This window comes from Panicum virgatum, chromosome 7N, assembly GCF_016808335.1.
Source record: "Panicum virgatum strain AP13 chromosome 7N, P.virgatum_v5, whole genome shotgun sequence".
In the NCBI taxonomy this organism is placed as follows: domain Eukaryota; kingdom Viridiplantae; phylum Streptophyta; class Magnoliopsida; order Poales; family Poaceae; genus Panicum; species Panicum virgatum.
Window position 1 is genome coordinate 49,134,151 of NC_053151.1, and position 22,140 is coordinate 49,156,290.

General features: G+C 49.2%; 4 protein-coding genes across 4 annotated transcripts; 2 read left to right on the plus strand and 2 right to left on the minus strand.

Moving 5' to 3' along the window:
• Positions 1-6,813: 6,813 nt before the first annotated feature.
• Positions 6,814-10,715, minus strand: LOC120683820 (thylakoid membrane protein slr0575-like). Its single transcript, XM_039965911.1, has 10 exons — positions 10,434-10,715; positions 10,107-10,348; positions 9,944-9,990; positions 9,757-9,859; positions 9,506-9,592; positions 8,666-8,749; positions 8,436-8,489; positions 7,924-8,004; positions 7,242-7,287; positions 6,814-7,149 (listed from the first exon to the last, which is right to left on the minus strand). Exons 1-10 carry the CDS (start codon positions 10,669-10,671, stop codon positions 7,097-7,099), a joined length of 1,035 nt encoding a protein of 344 aa, XP_039821845.1. The 5' UTR covers positions 10,672-10,715; the 3' UTR covers positions 6,814-7,096.
• A 235-nt stretch (positions 10,716-10,950) lies between these two features.
• On the minus strand, positions 10,951-13,892 carry LOC120683819 (methylthioribose kinase 1-like). The gene is made up of 6 exons (XM_039965910.1): positions 13,558-13,892; positions 13,139-13,448; positions 12,835-13,009; positions 12,547-12,748; positions 11,826-12,040; positions 10,951-11,395 (listed from the first exon to the last, which is right to left on the minus strand). Exons 1-6 carry the CDS (start codon positions 13,747-13,749, stop codon positions 11,221-11,223), a joined length of 1,269 nt encoding a protein of 422 aa, XP_039821844.1. The 5' UTR covers positions 13,750-13,892; the 3' UTR covers positions 10,951-11,220.
• Positions 13,893-15,495: 1,603 nt separating this feature from the next.
• On the plus strand, positions 15,496-18,801 carry LOC120683825 (reticulon-like protein B11). Its single transcript, XM_039965920.1, has 6 exons — positions 15,496-15,686; positions 15,794-15,974; positions 16,842-16,983; positions 17,094-17,163; positions 17,257-17,432; positions 18,273-18,801. The coding sequence occupies exons 1-5, from the start codon at positions 15,638-15,640 to the stop codon at positions 17,406-17,408; spliced, it is 594 nt and encodes a 197-aa protein (XP_039821854.1). The 5' UTR covers positions 15,496-15,637; the 3' UTR covers positions 17,409-17,432; positions 18,273-18,801.
• Positions 18,802-19,931: 1,130 nt separating this feature from the next.
• LOC120683817 (uncharacterized protein At4g06744-like) lies at positions 19,932-22,098 on the plus strand. The gene has a single exon (XM_039965908.1). It carries the CDS (start codon positions 20,231-20,233, stop codon positions 21,917-21,919), a length of 1,689 nt encoding a protein of 562 aa, XP_039821842.1. The 5' UTR covers positions 19,932-20,230; the 3' UTR covers positions 21,920-22,098.
• The last annotated feature ends 42 nt before the right edge of the window (positions 22,099-22,140 follow it).

The window sequence follows — 22,140 nt, forward strand, 5'->3', positions numbered from 1 at the left end:
ATGAAAAATAATTGTTTGTCCACCATGTATGCTATTGGATAGATGCTAATGTAGAATGGTTAATCAAACTAGAACTTGAAAGCTAAAATCAGGAAATAAGGACTTACTCTTTATTGCTTGCGGCAAAAACAAACCCCTCAAGCCAAAAGCCTTGCATGTCTAGTTAGAGGGTTAGAAATATCCTAGTCGGGTAAGCCTTGCGGAGTATTAGTATACTCAGCCTTGCTTGTGGCTCCACTTTGTTTCAGGTGATACATTTGAAGATCAGATAGCTAGTTTGACTTGGCCGTGTGTTTTACCTCCTGGTTGGTCGGTGGAGTGGGATACGACTCCGGCCAGCGATGGCAATGCTGAGTGATGTCATGTACGGGCTTCATCATGACATCATGTATCGTCGTTTAGGACTCGATTTATTTCTGCTGCAATGAACTCTGAACTACTTTAAATTCGAACTTCAAGTACCTTTCGGAGATTTCGAACTCGGTTTGTAATAATTAAGTTAAGACTCTGTAATATAATATATCTGTGAAATGTTGTACTCTCTGGACTCACCTTCGTGTGAGTTGCATGTAAGCTTTGGGTTCCGAATGCAGCTCAGGTGGTTTTATCGGGACTTTACCCGACTGGACTGCCGGATTACTCCGTTTGAAGTGTGAGTTAGCCGGGATTATCTTTATGGTGATGGTTAGCGCACTTGAGTCGGATTAATTTGGGTGGTACTGCCACAGAGAGGAGCGTGAAGTTCCTGGAGAAGCTGTCGCAACCAGGAAGCCTCTGCAACAGCATTGCCAACAGCACGATACTCGGCTTCTGCACTAGAGCGAGAAACAGTCTGCTGCCTCTTAGAAGACCACGAGACCATATTGTCACCGAGGAACATAGCAAAGCCCGTGGTAGACTTGCGCGTATCAGGACAACCAGCCCAGTCAGCATTAGAGTAGACAACCAGCTCAGTCGACGAAGAAGGCCGGTGAAGTAGCCCAAGGTGAAGAGTGCCCCGTATGTAGCGAAAGATCCGCTTGAGCGCTGCAAGGTGAGTCTCTCTGAGATCATGCATATACAAGCAGACCTGCTAAACAGCATATGCAATGTCCGGTTTGGTGAAAGTCAGGTACTGTAATGCTCCAGCAAGACTCCTGAAGTCAGTCGCATTCTGAACAGGAACGCCATCAGCAGAAAGCTTCGGGTTGCAGTCGACCGGAGTACAAACAGGCTTGCAGTCAGCTATGCCCGCGCGATTGAGGATATCAAACATGCACTGGCGCTGTGAGAGAAACAGACCATCACTGCAACGCTGAACCTCCATGCCCAAGAAGTGATGAAGCTTACCCAGGTCCTTCATTGCAAACTCTTGCTGAAGGGCTCCAATGGTGCGGCGAAGTAACTCAGCAGAAGACGCCGTCAGGACAATATCATCCACATAAAGGAGTAGGTAGACAGTATCTGTCCCATGCCGATAGTTGAACAGTGAAGTATCTGCCTTAGCTTCAACGAATCCCAAACTGAGGAGGTGTGTGGCGAAGCGGCTGTACCAGGCACGGGGCGCCTGCTTAAGTCCATACAATGACTTGTTCAGGCGGCAGACAAACTCTGGGTGATCAGGATCCTCAAAACCAGTGGGCTGAGTGTAGTACACAGTCTCAGACAGAGTCCCATGGAGAAAAGCATTCTTCACGTCGAGCTGATGGATAGGCCAGTGATGGGAGAGAGCCAGCGACAGAACTGTGCGAACAGTGGCAGGCTTCACAACTGGACTGAGAATCTCATCAAAATCAATACCGTGGCGCTGGGAAAAACCACGAAGAACCCATCTGGCCTTGTAACACTCGAGAGAGCCATCAGCCTGAAACTTGTGTTTGAAGATCCATTTACCAGTGACGATGTTGGCCTGTGGCGGGCGCGGGACCAGCTCCCAAGTGGAGTTCTGCTGCAAAGCACAGAACTCCTCCTCCATAGCAGCCCGCCAATTTGGGTCGGCAAGGGCGCTGCGGTAGGTCTTCGGAACTGGTGACAGTGGGGCAGCATGAAGAAGCGGTCGTGGTGGCATCCGGAAGCCACTCTTCGTGCGGGTGCGCATGGCGTGGTCGTTGACCACCGGTGTCGTTGGAGCAGCGCCCTTGGGTAAGGACGGCGAGGATGAGGCGCTCGGCAGGGGCGCGAAGCCAGGCGGAACACGGGGGGCACGTCTGGTGTAGACGTGCTGAATGTCCCGCGAGGGGGGCACCTAGGCGCCCCCAGCTGCATGGGACAGAGTCGAGTCGCCGGAGGCCGCGCGGGGCGACGCAGCATCAGGTGCGCGCGTGTCTGCGCGCTCGGCGAGCAACGGGCTCGAGCCAGCACAGCGGGGAGGTGTACCTGCAACCACAGGGGGTTGTGACGGTCCAACAGGAGCCGGCACAGAGTCAGTGCTATCCAAGAACTCAAAAGCCGCCGGGGAGACAGGCTGGGGGTGCTGCTCAGCGAAAGGGAAGGAGGCCTCGTCGAAGATGACATGGCGAGAGATGATGACCTTGTTCGTGGCAAGGTCAAGGCAACGATAGCCTTTGTGATGAGCAGAATATCCCAGAAAGACGCACAAGGCTGAGCAAGGAGCTAGCTTGTGAGGAGCGGTGGTGGAGAGATTGGGATAACACGTACATCCGAAAACACGCAGGTGATCGTAGGTCGGCGTATTGCCGAAAAGGACGAAGTGCGGTGTTTCAGAGTTGAGTGTTTTGGTGGGTAGCAGGTTGAGGAGGTGGGTAGCTGTGGAGAAAGCTTCCACCCAGAAGGATGGAGGTACAGACGCCTGGAATAGAAGGGAGCGAACAACATTATTAGTAGAGCGAATAATGTGTTCAGCTTTACCATTCTGGGCGGAGGTGTAGGGGCAGGACATGCGCAAGTGGACGCCGTGGGTCAAGAAGAACGTGCGGGCGCTGGAGTTGTCAAATTCTTTGCCGTTGTCGCACTGGACTGCCTTGACGGTGACGCCGAACTGGGTTTGCACATAAGCGAAAAGTGAGTGAGGGTGGCATACGTGTCAGACTTGAGACGTAAAGGAAAAGTCCACAGATAGTGCGAGCGATCATCGAGAATGACAAGATAATATTTAAAACCGGACACACTGACAACTGGAGAGGTCCATAAATCACAGTGTATTAGATCAAAATTATTAACTGCACGAGACGATGATGCACTAAATGGGAGGCGAACATGGCGCCCAAGCTGACACGCATGACAAATGGAGGACCCGCCATCACTGGAACACGCCGGGAGGATGGAAGCGAGCTTGCTGAAGGCGTCGCGACCTGAATGACCGAGGTGACGGTGCCAGAGGGAGGCGGTGGAGGTGGCGAGCATGGAGTGAGCAGCAGCCGGAAGGTGCAACGGGTAGAGCGGCTCGGAGCTATTGCACCTGACGATCACTTTCCTGGATAGGAGATCCTTCACAGAACAACCAGAAGGGTCAAACTCCATAGAACAGTTGTTATCGGAAGTGAACTGACGAACAGAAATAAGATTCTTAATAAGTGAAGGTGAAACCAAAACATTATTAAGATGTAAGGATCTGTGTAGGTCAGTGGAGCCGGTTGCTGTAACAGGTAAATGAGAACCATTGCCGACAACAATAGAGGGGGGAGTGAAAGACTGGGGTGGTAGGGAATGAGACATGGCTGTCACATGAGGTGTCATATGAGATGAGGCACCTGAATCAAAATATCACTCGCTGTTCTGTGGCGGGTTGAGCGTCATGGTGTTGAACGTCGAAGCGAGCGACTGCTGGTCCCAAGAAGGAAGACTGGCGAGAGGGTTGTAATAACCCGGTGCTGGAGCAGACCACTGGCCGGAGGGAGCAGTAGGAGTCGATGGAGCCGAGGGTTGCGCGGTCAGCAGGGCCTGCTGGTGCTGCTGCGCCTGCTGCGGAGGTCGGGCCTGGGGAGGGTGGTTGCCTGGCCACATCTAGAGAGACCCTACCCAAGGGTTCCAGTATGTTGGCCAAAGCGCAGGCCGCTGCCCCCCTTTAGCGCCACCGGCAGACTGCTGAGAGGAAGAGGAAGAGGCGGTGTCCTTCTTGTTCCCGCCGCCGCCGCTGCGTTTGCTGCGGCGACTCTTGGAGGGCTTCGCCTGAGCACCCCCGGAGTGTAACGACTCGGCCCGGGAGAACGGCTAAGATTTACTCTACATGTTGAGTAAACCACACCTGCTAATTAATTCTCTTGCGCTTTCGTCCTCGCTTTGCGCAAAAGGATCGATCCGGAATTAACTAACTCTCCCTGGGCTGGTATTTAAGTTGGGCAGCACTTCCTTCCGTAACCAGTATGGGATAAATCCTGCATAGCTACAGTGCCCGGGCTGCTACAGTACCCGAAACCCCTTGCTGCTATAGTAATAGACCAAATTGGCCCAACCCAACAAGCCCTGGGCTGTTACAATCAACCCCCCTTAGGACTCGACGTCCCCGTCGACTACTAGACCAACATAAATACCAGGATCTCCTCTCTTGACCACGTCCCATACGTCTAGTGCTAACGGTCCCATGTACAACGTCCGTGCGTCCAGTGCCAACGGTCCCTGTGCCACGTCCGTGCGTCCAATGCCGGCGCATCCTCGATGCCCGCGCATCCTCGATGCCTGCGCATCTGTGCCCACACGCGCTCGTCCATATGCCAGTGGCATTTGCGACCACGCGCCCGTGCTCATGCCCGCGCACTTCTGCCTGTATGTGGCGTGAAACCGCGAGAGTCGGCTCTGATACCACTGTAACGACCCGGCCCGGGAGAACAGCTAAGATTTACTCTATATTTTGAGTAAACCACACCTGCTAATTAATTCTCTTGCGCTTTCGTCCTCGCTTCGCACAAAAGGATCGATCCGGAATTAACTAACTCTCCCTGGGCTGGTATTTAAGTTGGGCAGCACTCCCTTCCGTAACCAGTATTGGATCAATCCCGCATAACTACAGTGCCCCCCCGGGCTGCTACAGTACCCGAATCCCCTTGCTGCTACAGTAACAGACCAGTTTGCCCCAGCCCATCAAGCCCTGGGCTGTTACACGGAGCCAGAGCCGCCGCTGCACTTGCTTGTGCCGCCAGCAGGAGGGGCGCGGTTGGCTGTGTGGCGACAAGGGCTGTCGGTGTTGTCGTCTGATGCGCGAAGGTGAGCTCCTCTAGGCGCAGGGATTCCTTGGCCTCCAGGAAGGAGGGAAAGGGCTGACTTTGCCAAAAGTGGAGGCCGATGTTGGCGAAGCGCTCGTTGAGGCCGCGGATGAGGTTGAGGATGAGGGTCCGATCCGAGACGACCTCGCCGAGGGCACCAAGGTCAGAGGCCATCCGCTGGAGCCGCCTGCAGTAATCTGTAATAGACAGATCACCTTGAGAGAAGCCGCGGAACTCGGTGTCGAGGTAGAGGGCGCGCGTCTCGCGGTTGCCGAGGAACTGAGTTTCCACAGCGAGCCAGGCATCGCGCGCGGAGATGGCGCCTGCGGAGATCGTGTCGGTGAGATCATCGGAGATGGATCCAAGGATCTAGGACTTCACGACAAAGTCCATGCGCGCCCAGTCAGGTTGGGCAGCAGCGAGGGGAGCGTCGGAGAGGACGTGGTCGCGCAGCGAGAACTTGCCGACGACGAGGAGGAATTGATCCCTCCAGCGAGCATAGTTGCCGGAGACGTCAAGGACGACGGGGATCAGGCTTCGGATGTTCTGGACTGCCACTGCCTGCGCGTGAAAATTGACGATGGCCGCAGCCTCGTGGAGCAGCAGGGCATGGTGGAGATCGCGCGCATCAGGAGGAGGGGCGTCGTGGGCGTCCCTGTCAGCATCCTCGTCGTCGGAGGGAAGGGCGGCATCGCGCTCGCGCTCGACGCGCGCTAGGGCGTCGCGCGCGCGAGCAGCGGCGGCGTCATGCTCCCTGGCCGCGGCGGCGGCTTGGGCCTCACCCTCGGCGGCGCAGACTAGGGCAGCCACGCGCGCCGCCCGGCGCTGCTCCTTGGCCTCGGCAACGGCGGCAGCAGCCTTGGCGGCCTCTGCTTCGGCGGCGGCGGCGGCAGAGGGGGTAGGAGATCCGGCCATGGGTATAGGGTGGCGGCGCGGCACGACACAGCAAGGAGCCGGCGCGCAGGCGCACAGGAGGGGAGGGTGGATGCGGCACGGTGAGACGCCGGCGCGTGAGCGCTGCACGGCAAGGGCCGGCGCGCTAGGGCAGCGGAAGTTGAATCGGAGAGAAAACCGGGACTCGTGATACCATGAAAGAGAATATGGCTAGGAATTGTAGATACATTCCAAGAGGCAATAGCCGGTTACATATATAGGCAAGGAACCCAACATCAATCAAGGAATTCTTGCCATGTACACATGATAGCACCTAACCTAGGGCCGGCTCACATCCAGGAAGGATGGAGACCAGGCGCCATGGGCTCAAAGGGGCCGAACCAAGCACAGCCCAATGTGGGCAAACAATATCCTCTAACAATTTGAGACTCAGTGTTTGATGATGTGCCTTTGAGGAAGTGGTGTGGGACAAGGACGCGTCATGCAACCTCCAACCGCATGAGTGATCACACCATCAGGTTCTCCTTGTGAGCTGAAATGGAGGTCTTGGACTCTTGGCGCGTTTGCATCGCCTGACGCCTGCACCAGTGAAGAACTTTACAAACTCCACGGTCAAGAAACAATGTCAGAACTGAATATGTCTAAATGCTCTGTTACTGCCTTCCGCACAAGTGAACTGTGTGATACTGATAGTGGCACTAGTTTTCTCATATGAACCCAAAAAAAAAAAGAGGGGGGGGGGGGGGGGGGCAATGGTGCATAGCCTCAAGAGCTCCATGCAAAAAAAAAAAGGTACATGCCTTTCAAAATATATGGATAGCGTTCCCATTCCATTTACATCTATGTCACAACAGCTTTTTCTTTGCACATGCCCATGGAATGTACGAAAGTGCTAGGTTGTAGTCAAGAGTCAACAACCAATACATATCAAAGCTCAGAAGGCAAAACAAAAAAATAAGGGTAAAATCTGACACTATTAACATCATATATGCAAAATCGGTGGGTCAAAGAAAAAGAAGAAATTATCTTAATTTTGCATTAGCGAAAATTCCCAAAGTTTGTTTCTATGCAGTCTCCGAGATAAGACGAACTTCATATAGATCATCGCCACCTTTTCCTGCATCCGTACAATAATGTTGGGACAATGGTTGAGATAAGAGTATGGACCTGAAATTATTCTGGAGCAATACAAAAATTAACAAAACTCACCAATTTCCGCCTTAATCCCAGGACCAAAAAACGAGGTGAATTTTGCCTGCAGACAAATATGTGCAAGGAATAAATACTCAGATAATCTTACCTACCAAATTCTTCTCTGGATTTTGGGTGAAAATGCAAGACATATTTTTCACAGCCTAGCTATCCAAGACACTACATGCCAACAAGTAATATCAAGCAGCATCCCCACAAAGATGAAGTATCCTGAGCTGTTGATGGTTCTGCTGTTAAATTTGAAGAGTTTTATTTATCAGCAGGTCCAATATCTTGAGTTGTTGTGCTATTTGTGCAGCAAGTTTTATTCTACAACATCCTATAATTTTCAGCTAAACTTGGGTGGCCACTGTCCTGGTTGGGGAAATAACTCCCTACTTGGTTTAAGTAACTGAGCTAGGCTAAGTAGGGTGGCAGGGCTGTGGATGTACACCCCTGCCACCATATTCGAGTCTTCAACTCAAGTTTGGGTGCGTATTTCTTCATACTTACACTATCACCTTGTTTTTATTTAAAAAACCTGGTTCTAAGGTATGATTTATTGAAGCAGTTGATTATCCAAAAAAAACTCATCTATTTCAGACCCAAACTGCTTGTAATATTTTCTATACTTATAACACAAGATCAGTATTGTTTCACGATTCAGACCAATAAAGGTAAACAAAAGAGGTAATTTCACCTGTCTCCTCTCAAAATCAGACAGCTCCAATGCTTTGGCTTCAAATACGAGTACTAAACTGTATTTCCCATCTTCAGTTACCTACATTCAAAATGACACTGTGAATCCTGTAATACAGAAAAAACGCCAAGGGAATTGAGCTAAACATTTGGTAATTCATGCAGATAATTTGTAGGTTAAATAATATTTGGACTGAAAGAACTGAAGATGTCCAATCAGAAAAGCAATCCATTGCAATATCCAAAAGGCATAGGGATGAGACTGGCTAAATTTTGTGTACATCCTATAATGATACCAGTGTCAAATCCACAATGACTTGCACCACACAAGTAGTGTGAACAGTCTGAAGTTATCTTGTACTATGTACTTGTAAATCCCTGAACTTTTATGAATTTTACTAAACTCCTAAAAATCAGTACATAATACAAAATTCAAAATGAAATATGTGATTCATAATTTGCAATATGGAGAATACTACTTCAAAGAATAAAAGAAACAGACAGCGAACTTACTTCTTCTCGAATATTTTGTAATATAGGTGCATTACGTCTAGGAACGCCACCACCCTGTCATTTAGGGGAAAAGGAAGGCATAAGATAAAACAATAGAAGTCCTTACAATGATAGAGAGACATTTTGTAAGACACATATTACCAATGACCATTATATGAACTTGAAAATTATCGATATGAATAAAGTAAATCAATATTCATTTCCTGAAAATAGTCAAAATGAGAAATTACCAAACCATATTGAAAGATTCTCTGTAGTGCTTCATCCAGATGTTGCTCATCACCATATCTATAACGTGTAACATCACTCCTAACCTAGAGATAAGCAAAGATATCAGATTACCAAATGTCACTGAAGAAATGTGCTACTATTTGATTGTGTGCTTGATCTTTATAAGTTATATTGTCAGCTCAGAATACAAAATTTGACTTCTTTTCTTGCAAATGCATGACACTATTATTTTGACCAAAAGGCCAAGTTCAGTCCAGTGCAAGAGCTCAATAAGTAATGCGCTATTAGCTCAAAAACATGTGTTGAACCATTGTGGGATTGCTATAAATATGACAAATTAATCAGTGTTCTAAGCTACCAGTGTGTGATGCATCAGAATCAAATAGTCATCAAGCTTTGGTTGTATTAGCTATCCGGGATTGTGATTGTTAGGAGGTAAATTTAAGCGATATTTGTGATGTCAAAATTTGTTGTAGCTAAATAGTGGTGATTGATATCACTTAAAAATCAATCAAGGAGTTATTTGTCCACCTTTGTAAGATCCCCCATGTCGATTGCTGGAACTTAAGTAAGAATCTCAGTGTTAAGCATTTCTATTTTAATCCTCAAGATGGGAACATGTGCCATCATGCTGTATTATGATAGTAAACAGCAGATGTGGTTCCCATGTCCACACTATGTAGAATACTTCTTTTCATACAAATTTCAAATCCATTGGAGCTCTGCCTTCAAGTTTCAGCTAACTGCTGGTTATATAGCTCAATTTAACCTTAAACGAAAATATAACAGAATATAAACAGTTCACCACGTCATAATTTGATCGTATGAATAAATATTACCTGCTTCAGAATAGGGGTGGCACACTTTTCTCTTATAGCAAAAGCATCAGCGTAGGTCGTGCAGGGCACTGGTTTCAGTTCTGCATACTGCATATAGAAAATTCAGAACAAAAACATACCGCAGCAAAGTGCATCTCAAGAGTCGGGACTGTTAGAGGTCACTCAGTATGGAAGTAATAGGATCATCCGTAAAGACGTCTTTGGGTAATGTCTAGTACTGTAGTACATGTACATAGGCAGAGAGTTCTTGCCTTCAAGGCCATGCCAATGATTGTGAGAGGAAACCCGTAGGTTAGCAGCAGAGCTGACCACTCCGAGCCGGGAAGCAGGTTGAAATACGACCCGAATCCGTACCTGAGATGCAACAACACATGATCACCGCGACAGAGCATTCTGAATCTCTTAGACTGACAAGACTGGAAAAAATTCAGAACTCACGAAAGGAGCGAGATCCCAACCCCCAGCCCGATGACACCGAAGGACACCTGCAAAGGACAAGCGATTCAGCACTAGGGGACACGATCGCTCGGTGCGACAATGGCCAAGGTGCCCGCCTGCCGCGACCATGTTCCGAGAAGCAGAGATAGACGGGGCCGCGCACCTTGGCGAGGGAGAACTCGTCGTCCGGGACGACAGCCTTGCCGGGCGAGGCGCCTGTCGGCTGCGCGGCGGGCGCCGCGGCGGGAGCTGACATTGGCTCCTCGGCGCGTCCGGTCGCTCGCCGACCTGCATATCGCCGCCGGCCGCGGCTGCCCTCCCCACGCCATGGACGCAAAGGAACGGGGCAGAAGAGGCCGCCTTTATGCACCGAGCACTGGCTTGTCGGCAAGCTCACGTACTCCGCTGCAGGAGTAAGCAGACATTATATCTCGAGCTTCCCCTCACGGCGAGCAAGAAGTTTGGGGAGAGCTGGGGAAGAAGGCGGTACCAAGGGCGAGGGGCCGGGATAGCTGCTGAACGGAGACGGACTCGGAGCGGCGGGCGACGAACCGCGCCTTGGGGGCGGACGAGGACGACGACGATGGCGAGGAGGAGGCGCGGGAGCGGCGGAAGGCGGCGGGGACCGGGGGCAGCGAGCGGAGGGACGCAGCCATTGGCGCGCGCTGTGTGACCGTCGCGTGCGTGGCCCCCGTCGGCCGCCCGTGAGGTGGCGCTTGGATAGCCATGCGCAATGCCAATGGGTTTTGGGTTACGAAGGATAGGGGCGGCGGAGTTGGCGCCAGGGAGAAAATTACTCTCGGTTCGTCTTGTTCGTCTGTTCGCTTGCTTTGATATGCGATAGCCAATGTTCTGCTACTGAATTCCATCGCTTCCATCCCAAGAACAACGCTAACACAGTCGGATGCAAAAGGCTTTTCCAACCGGAAACTCTCCACGGGCCACATGAACGTCCACAGGCCATATTTCCAAGGATCTAGATTATGAAGAAAATAACAAGGCAGTAGTTGGCAAAAAAAAACATCAGAATTAACTTTATTTGCTAATACACACGTCTATATGTACTGAGATAAGCTTGGAGAAATGTCGTACATTTGATTATTCGGCTCCTGGCTAATATCCTTTAATAAGATCTTTACTCTAGTAGTGTACACAGTTCAAACTAAAAGGGGCCAGAAATGGATATGCTTCAGAACAAACAATTCATCAATACTCAGGTGTGCATAGGTTAACAACGAAAATCCGTCTCGTTGAACGCCGAATAGATTGATATCTTCTCAGTCCCGATCAAACGATTGAATATGCTCAATGACTTGCTCGATGGTCTCAAATTGGCGCCTACCCTTCAGGATCGTCTTTGCACAATTGAGGGCAGCACGCTCGCACTCTGCTCTCTTGCTGGCATCCTTAATTGACTCCAGATCCTCAACGTGGGCAATTCCGACTATTCTCCTACATACAAAAGAATGAAGTTTACGAAACTGATGTTAAAATGCGATTTATAGTTCTTTTGGGCGTCATTCATTGGGAAAAGTAGGTGGTAAACATTTTAAATTCTATATATTTCAATCACAGCACAACATGGCTAAACTGCCCCAAATATAACCATTTTTTACTTCTCAGTTGGCTTTCATCAAAGCTGCCTTCAGAAACTTTTGTCTTATGATGCATAGTTGCAAAAAAGAGATGCTAATTGGCTAATTGCTACATCAAAACTGAAAGCCACAACCTTTTAGTTGGCCTACGCATGGTTTTATGTCAGTTCGAAAGGCATTATCATATCTCATAGCAGTCCACGAGAAAGTAAGAGAGAGTGAATTTATCCTGAAATCTTCTCTTTTAAGATAAAAAAGTATTATTTACAAATTTACTCTGTAGTTACCTGATCATTTTGGCTGAACCAAACCCAAGGCTATCATGAAATAAGTTTGTCATGTACTTCTTCTGCGCAAGGCTCAACAGGTTTGAGTTGTTGTATACATCAGGTAGGTACGCCTCCCCATTCCCTTCTTTGTGTTTATTCCATAGTTCAACAAACTTCTTTTGGAACAAATTCCACGACTCTTCAATTGTCTTCAAGATCCATTTCTTGTAAGCCTGCAAAAGACAGGGTACACTTAGTTCATACCAGGAACATCATGAAAATAGGTTCTGAATGTGGCATGGTGAACATGCATCGTGCTCTATAATATCCTGACAATTCTGCCACTGCCATTAAGTAATACTACTACTGACAATGCAATCAAGTATTAAATCTATTCAATGCAAGGCATGTTTTGGGCTGGTAAACTTTTGTCTGTCTCTGCCAAGCAGTGTCCTCTTTACGCTAAAAATGAACTTGATTACCCCCAGATATCAGATAAAAGATATAAGCATCATATTCCACATCCACCATAAATAGTAGACCAAAGGACATGTGGCTGTCATTACCTTAGTAGTTTGGAAACGAGCTAAACCACACAAAACAACCCACCTACATCTGACACCAAAAAAACCATAGAAAAAAAATGGAGAATCTAGTAGCCACAAAAACCATCAATAGGCATACTACTATATGAGTTATAAAGGGTGCAAAAATAAAAAGGTAACAGATTCATACATACTTTGCGATCATTTGTTTGATCAGCATGTCCGTTCTGTGCATAGTATGCCAAAATCAGGTTTCCTAGGAAGGCTCCAATGTCAAAACCCATTGGCCCATAGAACCCAAACTCTGGATCAATGACTTGAGTTGAATTGGGGGTCACCATGATAGAACCAGTGTGGAGATCTCCATGAATCAGAGCCTGAGCTCTCTCGATAAACCTGCAGTTGTAAATTGAATAAGTCACATTCCCATGTAAAGAAACGAACCATAGGTGGCAATAGTGCCTATTAAGTAAGCTAATTACATTGACTTCAACTCAGCTATTTCTAACTTCAGCTCATCGTCCTCTCGAACCGCCTCAGCATCTTTGTCAAGATACGGCGAGGTCCACCGATTAAATTTGGAGACCCGGTATGGGTCTGAGAACACAACTTGCTCCGTGAGCCTACACATCTCCACATTCGCACAGTACTCAGCAACTGCAGACACGGACAGCACATCCCATTGCAAACGCCGTCAAGTTAATACACATCTCCCCCGTACAGTCCAGGCATAATCACGTCCCAATTCGGGGCTAAAGACAACGCGCAAGCAATGAAGCAGCTCACCTCCCTTCTTATGATCCGTGGTGTTGTTATAGAGGAGGGAAGTGAAGAAGAGCGTCTTGGCCATGTAATTTGACATGTGGTCGGCGAGCAGCGGGTACTCGACGCCGGCGATGAGGCCCTTGCGGAGGATGATGTGCGGGGGCTCGATGTAGCGCATCCCCATCAGCGACATGGCCCGGTCGAAGTGGTAGACCTCGGGGGTGTGCTCCGGGCTCAGGCGGCCGTGCTCCCGCAGCGTGGAGGCCTCGAAGTAGGCGCGCTCCCGCGTCATGGGCCACGAGTCCCCCACGCAGCGCACGTACGGGAGCGCCTGCGTTCCATTTCGCCCGCGCGGAGGCCGTCAGGTGTGAGGCGAGGCCGCGAGGACTAACTAAATCAGGAGCTGCGATGGTGAGCTGAGGTGAGGTGAGAAGCCGGACCTGCTTGACGACGATGGCGCCGGAGCTGGACTTGACGATGTAGACGAAGTTGAGGTTGCCGTCGCCGACCTCCTTGATCTCGACGGAGCCGCCGCCGCCGAGGCGGGAGGCGAGCGCGGGCGTGGCCTTGATGTAGGTGACCAGGGACGCCTCGTCGAGCGGGCGGAAGCCCTGCTCCGCCTCCGCGGCCATGCCTGAAGCCGCGGCGACTGGGGCGATGCGGGCGCCGGCCGAAAGATGCGGAGGAGGGGAGTGGACGGACAGGCCAGGGAGAGCGCGGTGGGAATCCTCTGTCTCGGGTTGGGGGTTTATGTGAGCCGGTTCCGTTCACTGAACCTGGACGACCAGAGTAGCTTTGGCCTTTGGGTGGGCACGCCGGATTCTTGCCTGCTTTCCAAATTCCAACAGTTGAAGTGTCGAACTGAATTGACATCAGGCAAAGACTTGCTCGCAGACTTCGGCACCAATGAAAATGAACTCCAAAAAAATCAGTGCAAATGGGACATGGTTAAACAAGTTAGCAGCAGGTAAATGCAAAGCTTGCGGATGTGTAGAGTAGCACATTATCAGCAAAAGTGATCTTTGATGAAAATATGTCCACGTTTTTGTAAGAGTGACAGGTGTAGTCTACTCTTACTGATCAATTCACTCATCAAACAGAGGGTGTAAGTTTCTCTTTCACTTTCCCACTTTCTTCTTGTTTATAGCTCTGTCAGATTCCAGTTTTTCTCTTTCAGCTTTTCTCCTTCCCACTTTCTTCTTGTTTCTAGCTCTGTAAGTTTCGAACTCCCCCTGTTTAATATATTTCCTTTGTGCTGTGGGGAACTCCCCAAAAGTTTTGCCCTCAAAAAAAAATCACTCATCAAACAGAGGGTGTTTTATGTTAGCCTTGCAAACTCTAAAGGTAAAAGGGAACAGTCCATATTCTCTGGTGCATGATTTGTCCTTATTACGGTTGATCACAATTTTTGAGAGCACAAGTTTACAAATTCAACGAGTCGATAAGGTGGAATATGATCGACCCATGACTTAGCTGCACGCTATTCTTCTCGATAAGAAGAGACATGATTCCGCGGGCGGGGCCCTCATCTTGTGACCGAAGAACAGAACATTCAGTGCTGCAGATGCCCGTGGCGTTCAGAGATATCCAAGGCCCCAGCAGCCCCAGGTCTAATTTTTCTTCAGAGATTAAGATCAGGGCTCCCATCACGCCCCAGCTAATCCTCACGTCATTCGCGAACAACATGGAAGAGGTCCGTAGCCTACAACGATCAGCACGAAAGTGGTGAGCACTTGAAGAAAGCAGCAAGAAACAGACCTTGGTTGCTGCTGTCTCTTTCGCACGATGATTATCTTTAGACTAGCAATGAAAGTTCTATTATATTAAATTTTATACACACCATCAATTTTGCTGATATAACGAGAGAAAAAAAGTAACATAAGGTTTTGTAAGATAAGAAAGAAGTTTCATTCTAAAGCCTTGTTTAGATGCAAGGTGTAAAGCTTTTGGAAAAAAATCTTTTCATATTTGAAGTATTAAATATAGATTAAACACAAAACTAATTATCATTAGCACATGTTTACTGTAGCAATCTAATATCTAATCATGGTCTAATTAGATTAATTAAATTTGTCTCGTGATTTACAAGCAAACTATATAGTTGGTTTTTTTTATTTCGTCTAAATTTAATAGTTGATGTGGTGGTTTTAGAATTTGAATTTTGCATCTAAACTGGACTTAAGTTATCTAAATTTTTAACTGTGCTATGAAACTACTGGTCTTTGCGTGGCGATCCTCTCCCACAGGCCACAGCCGCGTGGATCACGCGTGATGTACGACGTGAGGCGGTAGCTAGGGGCGCACGCTTGTGGCCCACATGTCAATGACCGATGGTTCGCGCTGTTCGTCAATCCCGATGCAGCAAAGGCAAAAGCCACGGAGTGCCGGAGTGGTAGACACAGATCTCGCGTGTGGTGCCGCCGCCCCGCGCGTGCTCCGCCACTGACCGGAGCGCCACCAAATTCCTCCCCATTTCGAATCAGCCAAACCGTCGCCGAACCCTAGCCCCGGCGATCTCGCATGGCCACCCACCCGCGATCTCTCCACGCCCGGCTCGGCGGCGGCGCAGGTACGCGCGCCCACACGCACTCCCTCCCTCCTCTGTTCCGCAACGCCGTCCCTTGGAATTCCGCCGATCTCTGACCGCTCCTGACCTCCCCGCGAGTCCCGCTCCAGTCGCCGACGTGCTGCTGTGGCGGCGGAGGAACGCCTCGGCGGCGGCCGTGGTGGGCGCCACGGCGGTCTGGTTCGTCTTCGAGCGCGCGGGCTACAGCCTCCCCTCGGTCCTGGCCAACGCCCTGCTCCTCCTCGTCGCCATCCTCTTCTTCTGGGCCAAGTCCGCGTCGCTGCTCAACAGGTGGGTTACTCGGTTAATCTGACCTGGTCGCTTCTCCCCTGGAGCAAATATATCTTGAGATCTGATATGGAGTTTGCCTTAGTTGTTGGCGTGCTGATTGGCCTCTAATGGATAGTTGTTTGCTTTAGGTTGTAATGGATTATCACAAAATTGGACAATTCTCTGTAATTTGGATGTAGTACATTACTTTCTTCGAGTAGGTCACTGCCAACCAAAATAGTGTATGGGCATATGGCTTAGTGATTTCAACGATTTCAGTGTATGCTGCATTTTCAAGACTTACTCTGGAGCTAATCCTTAAGCTCAGTTCAATGGTAATCAAGGCTTGATCTATCTTCTAAGTAGGCAGGGGATTTTATCGCGCCTTTATCACATTAGTAATCATGTGTATCAATTAGTACATCATCCCTTCTCTGCAAAGGAACGACTTGGCTTTACTTCACAAGGTAACATAATCATGTTTATTCCGCTAGCATGTGGTATTTTTATCCATAGCCTGTAGTTATGTTGTAAGCCTAGATGTTTCCGTCACCACTCTATACTGGGTGCTCTGTGCCTCTATTTGTATGCGGTTCATATTCTGCTTCAAGAACTCATAGCACTAAGTCATTGCACATTATCTGTTAACTTGATAAAGTTGGTTGCATTTTAAATTTTTATTAAGCAATCTAACAATTTCCTTATTGCCAGGAATCGAGTTATACTTCTTTTTTGCAATGTCCCTACTAGTACTTGATATTTAGATTTGTGTGACTTCACGTGATGTGTTGGGATAAGCAATGCACATTGTATTTCCATTGTAATTGCACTATTAATGTTGTTCGTTCATAGTGATACACTAAACAAGTTTTTTTGGCTTCTCTGCAGGCCTCTTCCACCTCTTCCTAATCTAGAGGTTTCAGATGTGGTTGTTGAGAAAGCTGCAGATCGTGCTCTTGTATGGATCAATAGAGTGCTTGCTGTTGGCCATGATATTGCCATCAAGAGAGATAGGAAAACTTTTATAAGGGTCTGTCTCTTTCTCTGAGATTCTCAGTTACTCTCTCACACACGCTCTATTTTGTGTCTGTACCTAATTATGTGTGCTCATCCTGTTTCCTGTTCTCCTTGGTTCAAAAGGTGATATTAATACTCTGGGTGGTTTCGTATGTTGGAATGCTCTTCAACTTCCTTACGCTCATTTACATTGGTTAGTTTTGTGAATTGTTGGTTCATGGATATACTGTTCTCTTATTATTGCACAATGTGCATACTAAGCTTGTTGTTTTGGATTTTTTTCTAGGGGTAATGCTTTCTCTGTTGGTTCCACCACTGTATGAGAAGTACCAGGATCATGTTGATGAAAAGCTCGGTGTAGCACACAGTGTACTATCAAGGCACATAGATACCATCATTACCAGGGCGGGGCAAGCCAAGCAGAAGAAAACTGAGTAAAAGAAATGTTTTGGCTGTATTCTGGTGAGTTTTAACATTACCTGACGTGAAATATATTCCTTGTTCGTGGTATGAAACAAATTCAATCGAACAGCTTCCATGTTATGTCTCGTAGTGTATTACTCATGCTGTTAACATGATATTGCGGGTTGTCCTGAGCTAAATTAATTTTTACATGATATATGTGTGTTTATTTAATTGTTGAAGTAGCATATAGTGTTTGGTTATAATTTGATTGTGAGAAATTAAGGTTTCAAGCGTATGTGAAAATTCTAGAAAGCAAAAGAAAAATGTTGTAAAATACGATAGCATAAGAGCTTATCTTGCATTCTAGGAACAACAGACATCAGCAGTGAGAGGATATCAAACTAGAGGCACTGCTACCAAGTATTGTAGGTGCAACCTACCACAAACCCTTCTTAAATCAAAATATTTTAAGTAATAATAATCCGAAGAGCTCCTGTCAGACTATTATAATATTTTACAGAACCGTGTGTGTTGGCTGTAAACATGTTTTGAATAGTCTCACGATCACTTTGAACCTACCAACCCTGGTTCGTGACACCAAATTTTGAATAAGATGACTTGTGTTCTAGAACTGACTGTACAAACTATTACATGAACAAAGTCTAATGAATTTCCAGAGCTTGTTGCTTCGCCCAGAGTGTAAGTCAGGACTCAACTCCTCAAAATTACTGCTATTTGGACTAAGGTTCAACAGCAACTGTTTTGCCCTATGTAGTTTCATTCTGATATACAACTTATTGCTATAGTTGTGATGGTTTTTTAATTGCTGGAGGTTAAGTCGTATGTGTTCCTGATAATTGCAGCTTCTCATATTAATTATTAATTTTGTCTTGTCAGGAACATCTCCGGTTCTCTAGTGGAGTTGACGTGAGCCTTTCATCTTTGACTATCCATATCTATGATCTCCACTAAAATTAATTTTCGATATGCTGATCTGAGGTTTTGATGCGCATTGTTTTCAAGCTGAGAAATGAGGTGGCTTGTGTATTTTTCTTTCTGAACATGAGGTTTACTATGGGCGCATATCGTACTCGCAATGATATTGGATATTGCAAACTCGTACATACAAGAATGCCGGCTGCTTGCGCAGTTAACCATACGATCTTGTCGTCACTGATTTTAATTTTAAACTCCCCCTGAGGAACTTTGTGGAGCTCGCTCTATGCGGCTATGCCCAACTGCTGGTAGGTCGTATTATGAAAGACCTAATAAGAACCACACCTATTTGACATGGGTAGTTGGCCAGTTGTGTCGTGTGAATGGCTGATTATCTTTGTTCACGGTTCTGTTTGGCTGTACCTGTACTTTGTATTACTCCATCCCTTTTCTTTTTACAAGGGAAGATCTTTAGAAGTATAATTTGACCATTAAATTTACTGCAATATTTCATTTACTCCTACAAAAATCGATATTGTATTAAAGGATTTGTAAAAAAATGAATCCACGGAATATTACTAGACAAGCGTACTGATTACTGCGACTTGTATTCATTGGGGGTATAGCTCTTGGAATGCAGTAAAAATGTGAAGTTGCATTCTCAAAAATTCGACCGGACAATAAGGCGGGGCAAATTAAAAGAAAAGAAAAGAAATGGTTGAGCGACAGAACTGAAAGCATATCCGTGGGGGATGGGGTCCTAAAGCGTAGTTTAGTTCAAAGTCTGAACTCAAACAAACTGATTCAACCAAGCTTTATTGTTAAAAAGCCTCTGCAGAGGCAATGCAATTATAGGTACTAATGGGTTCGGCCTTTGCAAAAGGGTAATTCAAGTTTGGTAGCATTATGATACATTGATACCCATTCCCGACACTTGTTTTTTCTGTCGCTACACTATTTTTTTTATGAAATTCATAGAACTCGTGACAAATTGTTCAAGAAAAGAAATCCTGGATAACACTTCGTTTGGTGAGCCAGGGCACATTAGTACATCTCTTTGCTTGTGCTGCGGCTTGCTCCCCTTTATCGTACAGGCTACTGTACGCATACCTTTGGGCTTTGGATTAGGAGCTTCTTTATTTTGCTGTTCAGCTAAAGCTGGCAATGTGGCATGGTGTTCCTTCTTTTGCCAAAGCTGTCGATGAAATAAGCGTCGATCAGGCAAAAGCGAAGGTAGCACACCCCTGAAAGCCGTCGTCACTAGGTGATGCACTCCAATCTGTAGTCTGTACCAAACACAGGTTCAGTAATCAGAGGCTGGAGCCTAAATTTTGCATCTCTGATCGAGTTCGTCGCGGTAAACACATTAGAACAACGACCAGCAAGTTTAACTGTGGACGGCTTGGTTCGCAGAAATGCAGGGCCACTCGTCCGGCCGTGACTCCGTATCTGGGTGTCGTCAGAGGCTCGAAGCATGATCAGAAGATGACGATATCCCCGACTCTGAAAACACTATAGTTTTCTTGGCCATAAACACTTCCGGTTAGTGACTCCAATTATGTTATGGGTTTATGGGCAACGTGCAAGTGAGCACAACAAGATAATGCCTTGAGCCGCAGGAGTTTTCAAAGCAAAAGGCATGTACCTGCCCTTCTGTCGAGGAAAGCCGACACTCCCAGCGCTGTTCCGATCATTCCGTCGTCTTCCCCACTGGGCACAGCAGCCTCAAGAACTCATCAGCCGTACCGGAAAGCCTTGACCAAAGCCGCACGAGTAGCTCGCTAGCCATTTGCGGTGGTGCACTCTGCACTGCCACGCCCGCTCGCTCTGCGGCTTCTCTCGTCTTCCTCCTCCGTCGTCGTCGTCTCTCTCCTACCGCCGACGGGGACTAACTAACTGCCAACCCCACTACCCTGCTCATGCTCTGCGTGCGCGCCATCTCACCACTCCGCTCCATTCAATCCCGCGCCCCCACACAAAGAGCTTCTTCTCCGATTCCCACCTCTTTCCACTCCAAAAGCGGCCGCGCTTGTGCTCCACTTGTGTCAGTGTGCCTGGCCCCTGCTGCTGCGTCCCTCCCTCCATGGAAGCATGGCATGGACCCCATCTCGATCGGCGTCTTCATCTCCTCTCCTCTTTATATCCCAGCGTCTTCACACCGTATCCGCCAACTTCCTCTGCAACAACAAACAACACCACTGCTTCCGAGACAAATGGTGGGGGCGTCGATGCCCGTCCCCGTGTCGAGACATGCCGCGGTGGTAGTCGTGCTCGTGCTCGCCGCTGCGCACGGCGCGCTCTGCAGCTCGAGCCATGTCGAGCTCACCGCCGGGGCCGTCGAGCGCGGCGGCAATGCGCCGTCGCTGCGTGCGCCCCCCGCGAACGGCACGGGCGCGGATGATGGCCCAGCGCCGGCGCCGGCGCCGTCGGGGTCGCTGGAAGGGTGCGGGTGCGCGCCGCGGCCGGCACCGTGGCAGTTCCTGAACCAGAAGCTGGCGGCGCTGTGGCCGGTGATCCAGGCGTTCAAGAAGACGATCACGTGCGACCCGCTGGGCGTGACGGCGACGTGGGAGGGCCCCGACCTCTGCAGCAGCTACTTCAACGGCACCAAGTACAAGGGCTTCTACTGCGACTTCCCGCCGGACGCCAACACCACGCTCACCGTGGCGTCCATCGACTTCAACGGCTTCGGGCTGTGCGCGCCGTCGCTGGCCGGGTTCGTGGACCAGTTCCCGGACCTGGCCCTGTTCCACGCCAACTCCAACAACTTGTCCGGCGACGTCCCGGACCTCACCCACCTGCCCTTCTTCTACGAGCTCGACCTCTCCAACAACAACTTCTCCGGCCCGTTCCCGGACGCCGTGGTGCCCCTCGGCGGGCTCCTCTTCCTGGACCTCCGCTTCAACCGGTACGCCGGCGCGGTGCCGCCGCCCGTGTTCGCGCTCACCGTGGAGGCGCTCTTCCTCAACAACAACGGCTTCGACGGGCGCATCCCGGACAGCTTCGGGAGCACGGGTGCCAAGTACCTGGTCGTGGCCAACAACCAGTTCACCGGCCCGATCCCGCGCTCCATCTACAACACGTCGGCGACGCTGTCGGAGGTGCTGTTCCTCAACAACCGGCTGTCGGGGTGCCTCCCCTACGAGATCGGGCTGGTGGAGGGGCTGGCCGTGTTCGACGCCGGCGGCAACGAGATCGCCGGCCCCATCCCGCTGTCGTTCGGGTGCCTGCGCGACGTGGAGGAGCTCAACCTCGCCGGGAACCAGCTGTACGGGCAGGTCCCCGACGTGGTGTGCCTGCTGGCCAAGACGGGGAAGCTGCGGAACCTGTCCCTGTCGGACAACTTCTTCCACTCGGTGGGGTACCACTGCCTGGAGCTGGTGCGCAGCCGGGTCCTGGACGTGCGCCGCAACTGCATCCTGGGCTTCCCCGACCAGCGGCCGCCGCTCGAGTGCGCCGCCTTCTACGCCGACCCGTCCAAGCACTGCCCCTTCATCCCGCACATCCCCTGCGACCTGCCCGGCTACCACCATCCGCCTGCCAAGGCCGCGCTGCCGGCCTCAGCGGCGGCGCGTGGCCATGGCCATCCCCAAGGTGGTGGAAACTGATGGGTTCGATTTGCCAGCGCTTTTGCCGCTGTCATGATTAGATTGCGTCGTGCGTGCGCCGCGCATTCTTGAGATGATAGTGGTGTTGCGTTGTTCTGTGACACAAAGTCAAATAACTGGTGCCTACTAAAGTGCGCGCGCGTACCAATTAGCTTCAGCAATGAACCATTCATTAGGAACGGCACAGCAGCCCGATAACAGAATAAAACTACCCCTGCAGC

Bases quoted from the DNA above. Each gene is read 5' to 3' on its own strand.
- LOC120683820 (XM_039965911.1), bottom strand. From the start codon at position 10,671: ATGGCTATCCAAGCGCCACCTCACGGGCGGCCGACGGGGGCCACGCAC. The intron at 9,860-9,943 runs GTGAGTTCTGAA...GTTGCATCTCAG, and splicing joins GTTGGGATCTCGCTCCTTTC to GTACGGATTCGGGTCGTATT. The intron at 8,490-8,665 runs GTAATTTCTCAT...CCTAAATGACAG, and splicing joins GAATCTTTCAATATGGTTTG to GGTGGTGGCGTTCCTAGACG.
- LOC120683819 (XM_039965910.1), bottom strand. From the start codon at position 13,749: ATGGCCGCGGAGGCGGAGCAGGGCTTCCGCCCGCTCGACGAGGCGTCC. The intron at 13,010-13,138 runs GTGAGCTGCTTC...CCGTGTCTGCAG, and splicing joins CACGGATCATAAGAAGGGAG to TTGCTGAGTACTGTGCGAAT. The intron at 12,041-12,546 runs GTATGTATGAAT...TGTCTTTTGCAG, and splicing joins ATCAAACAAATGATCGCAAA to GCTTACAAGAAATGGATCTT.
- LOC120683825 (XM_039965920.1), top strand. From the start codon at position 15,638: ATGGCCACCCACCCGCGATCTCTCCACGCCCGGCTCGGCGGCGGCGCA. The intron at 15,687-15,793 runs GTACGCGCGCCC...GTCCCGCTCCAG, and splicing joins CCGGCTCGGCGGCGGCGCAG to TCGCCGACGTGCTGCTGTGG. The intron at 15,975-16,841 runs GTGGGTTACTCG...GCTTCTCTGCAG, and splicing joins TCCGCGTCGCTGCTCAACAG to GCCTCTTCCACCTCTTCCTA.
- LOC120683817 (XM_039965908.1), top strand. From the start codon at position 20,231: ATGCTCTGCGTGCGCGCCATCTCACCACTCCGCTCCATTCAATCCCGC.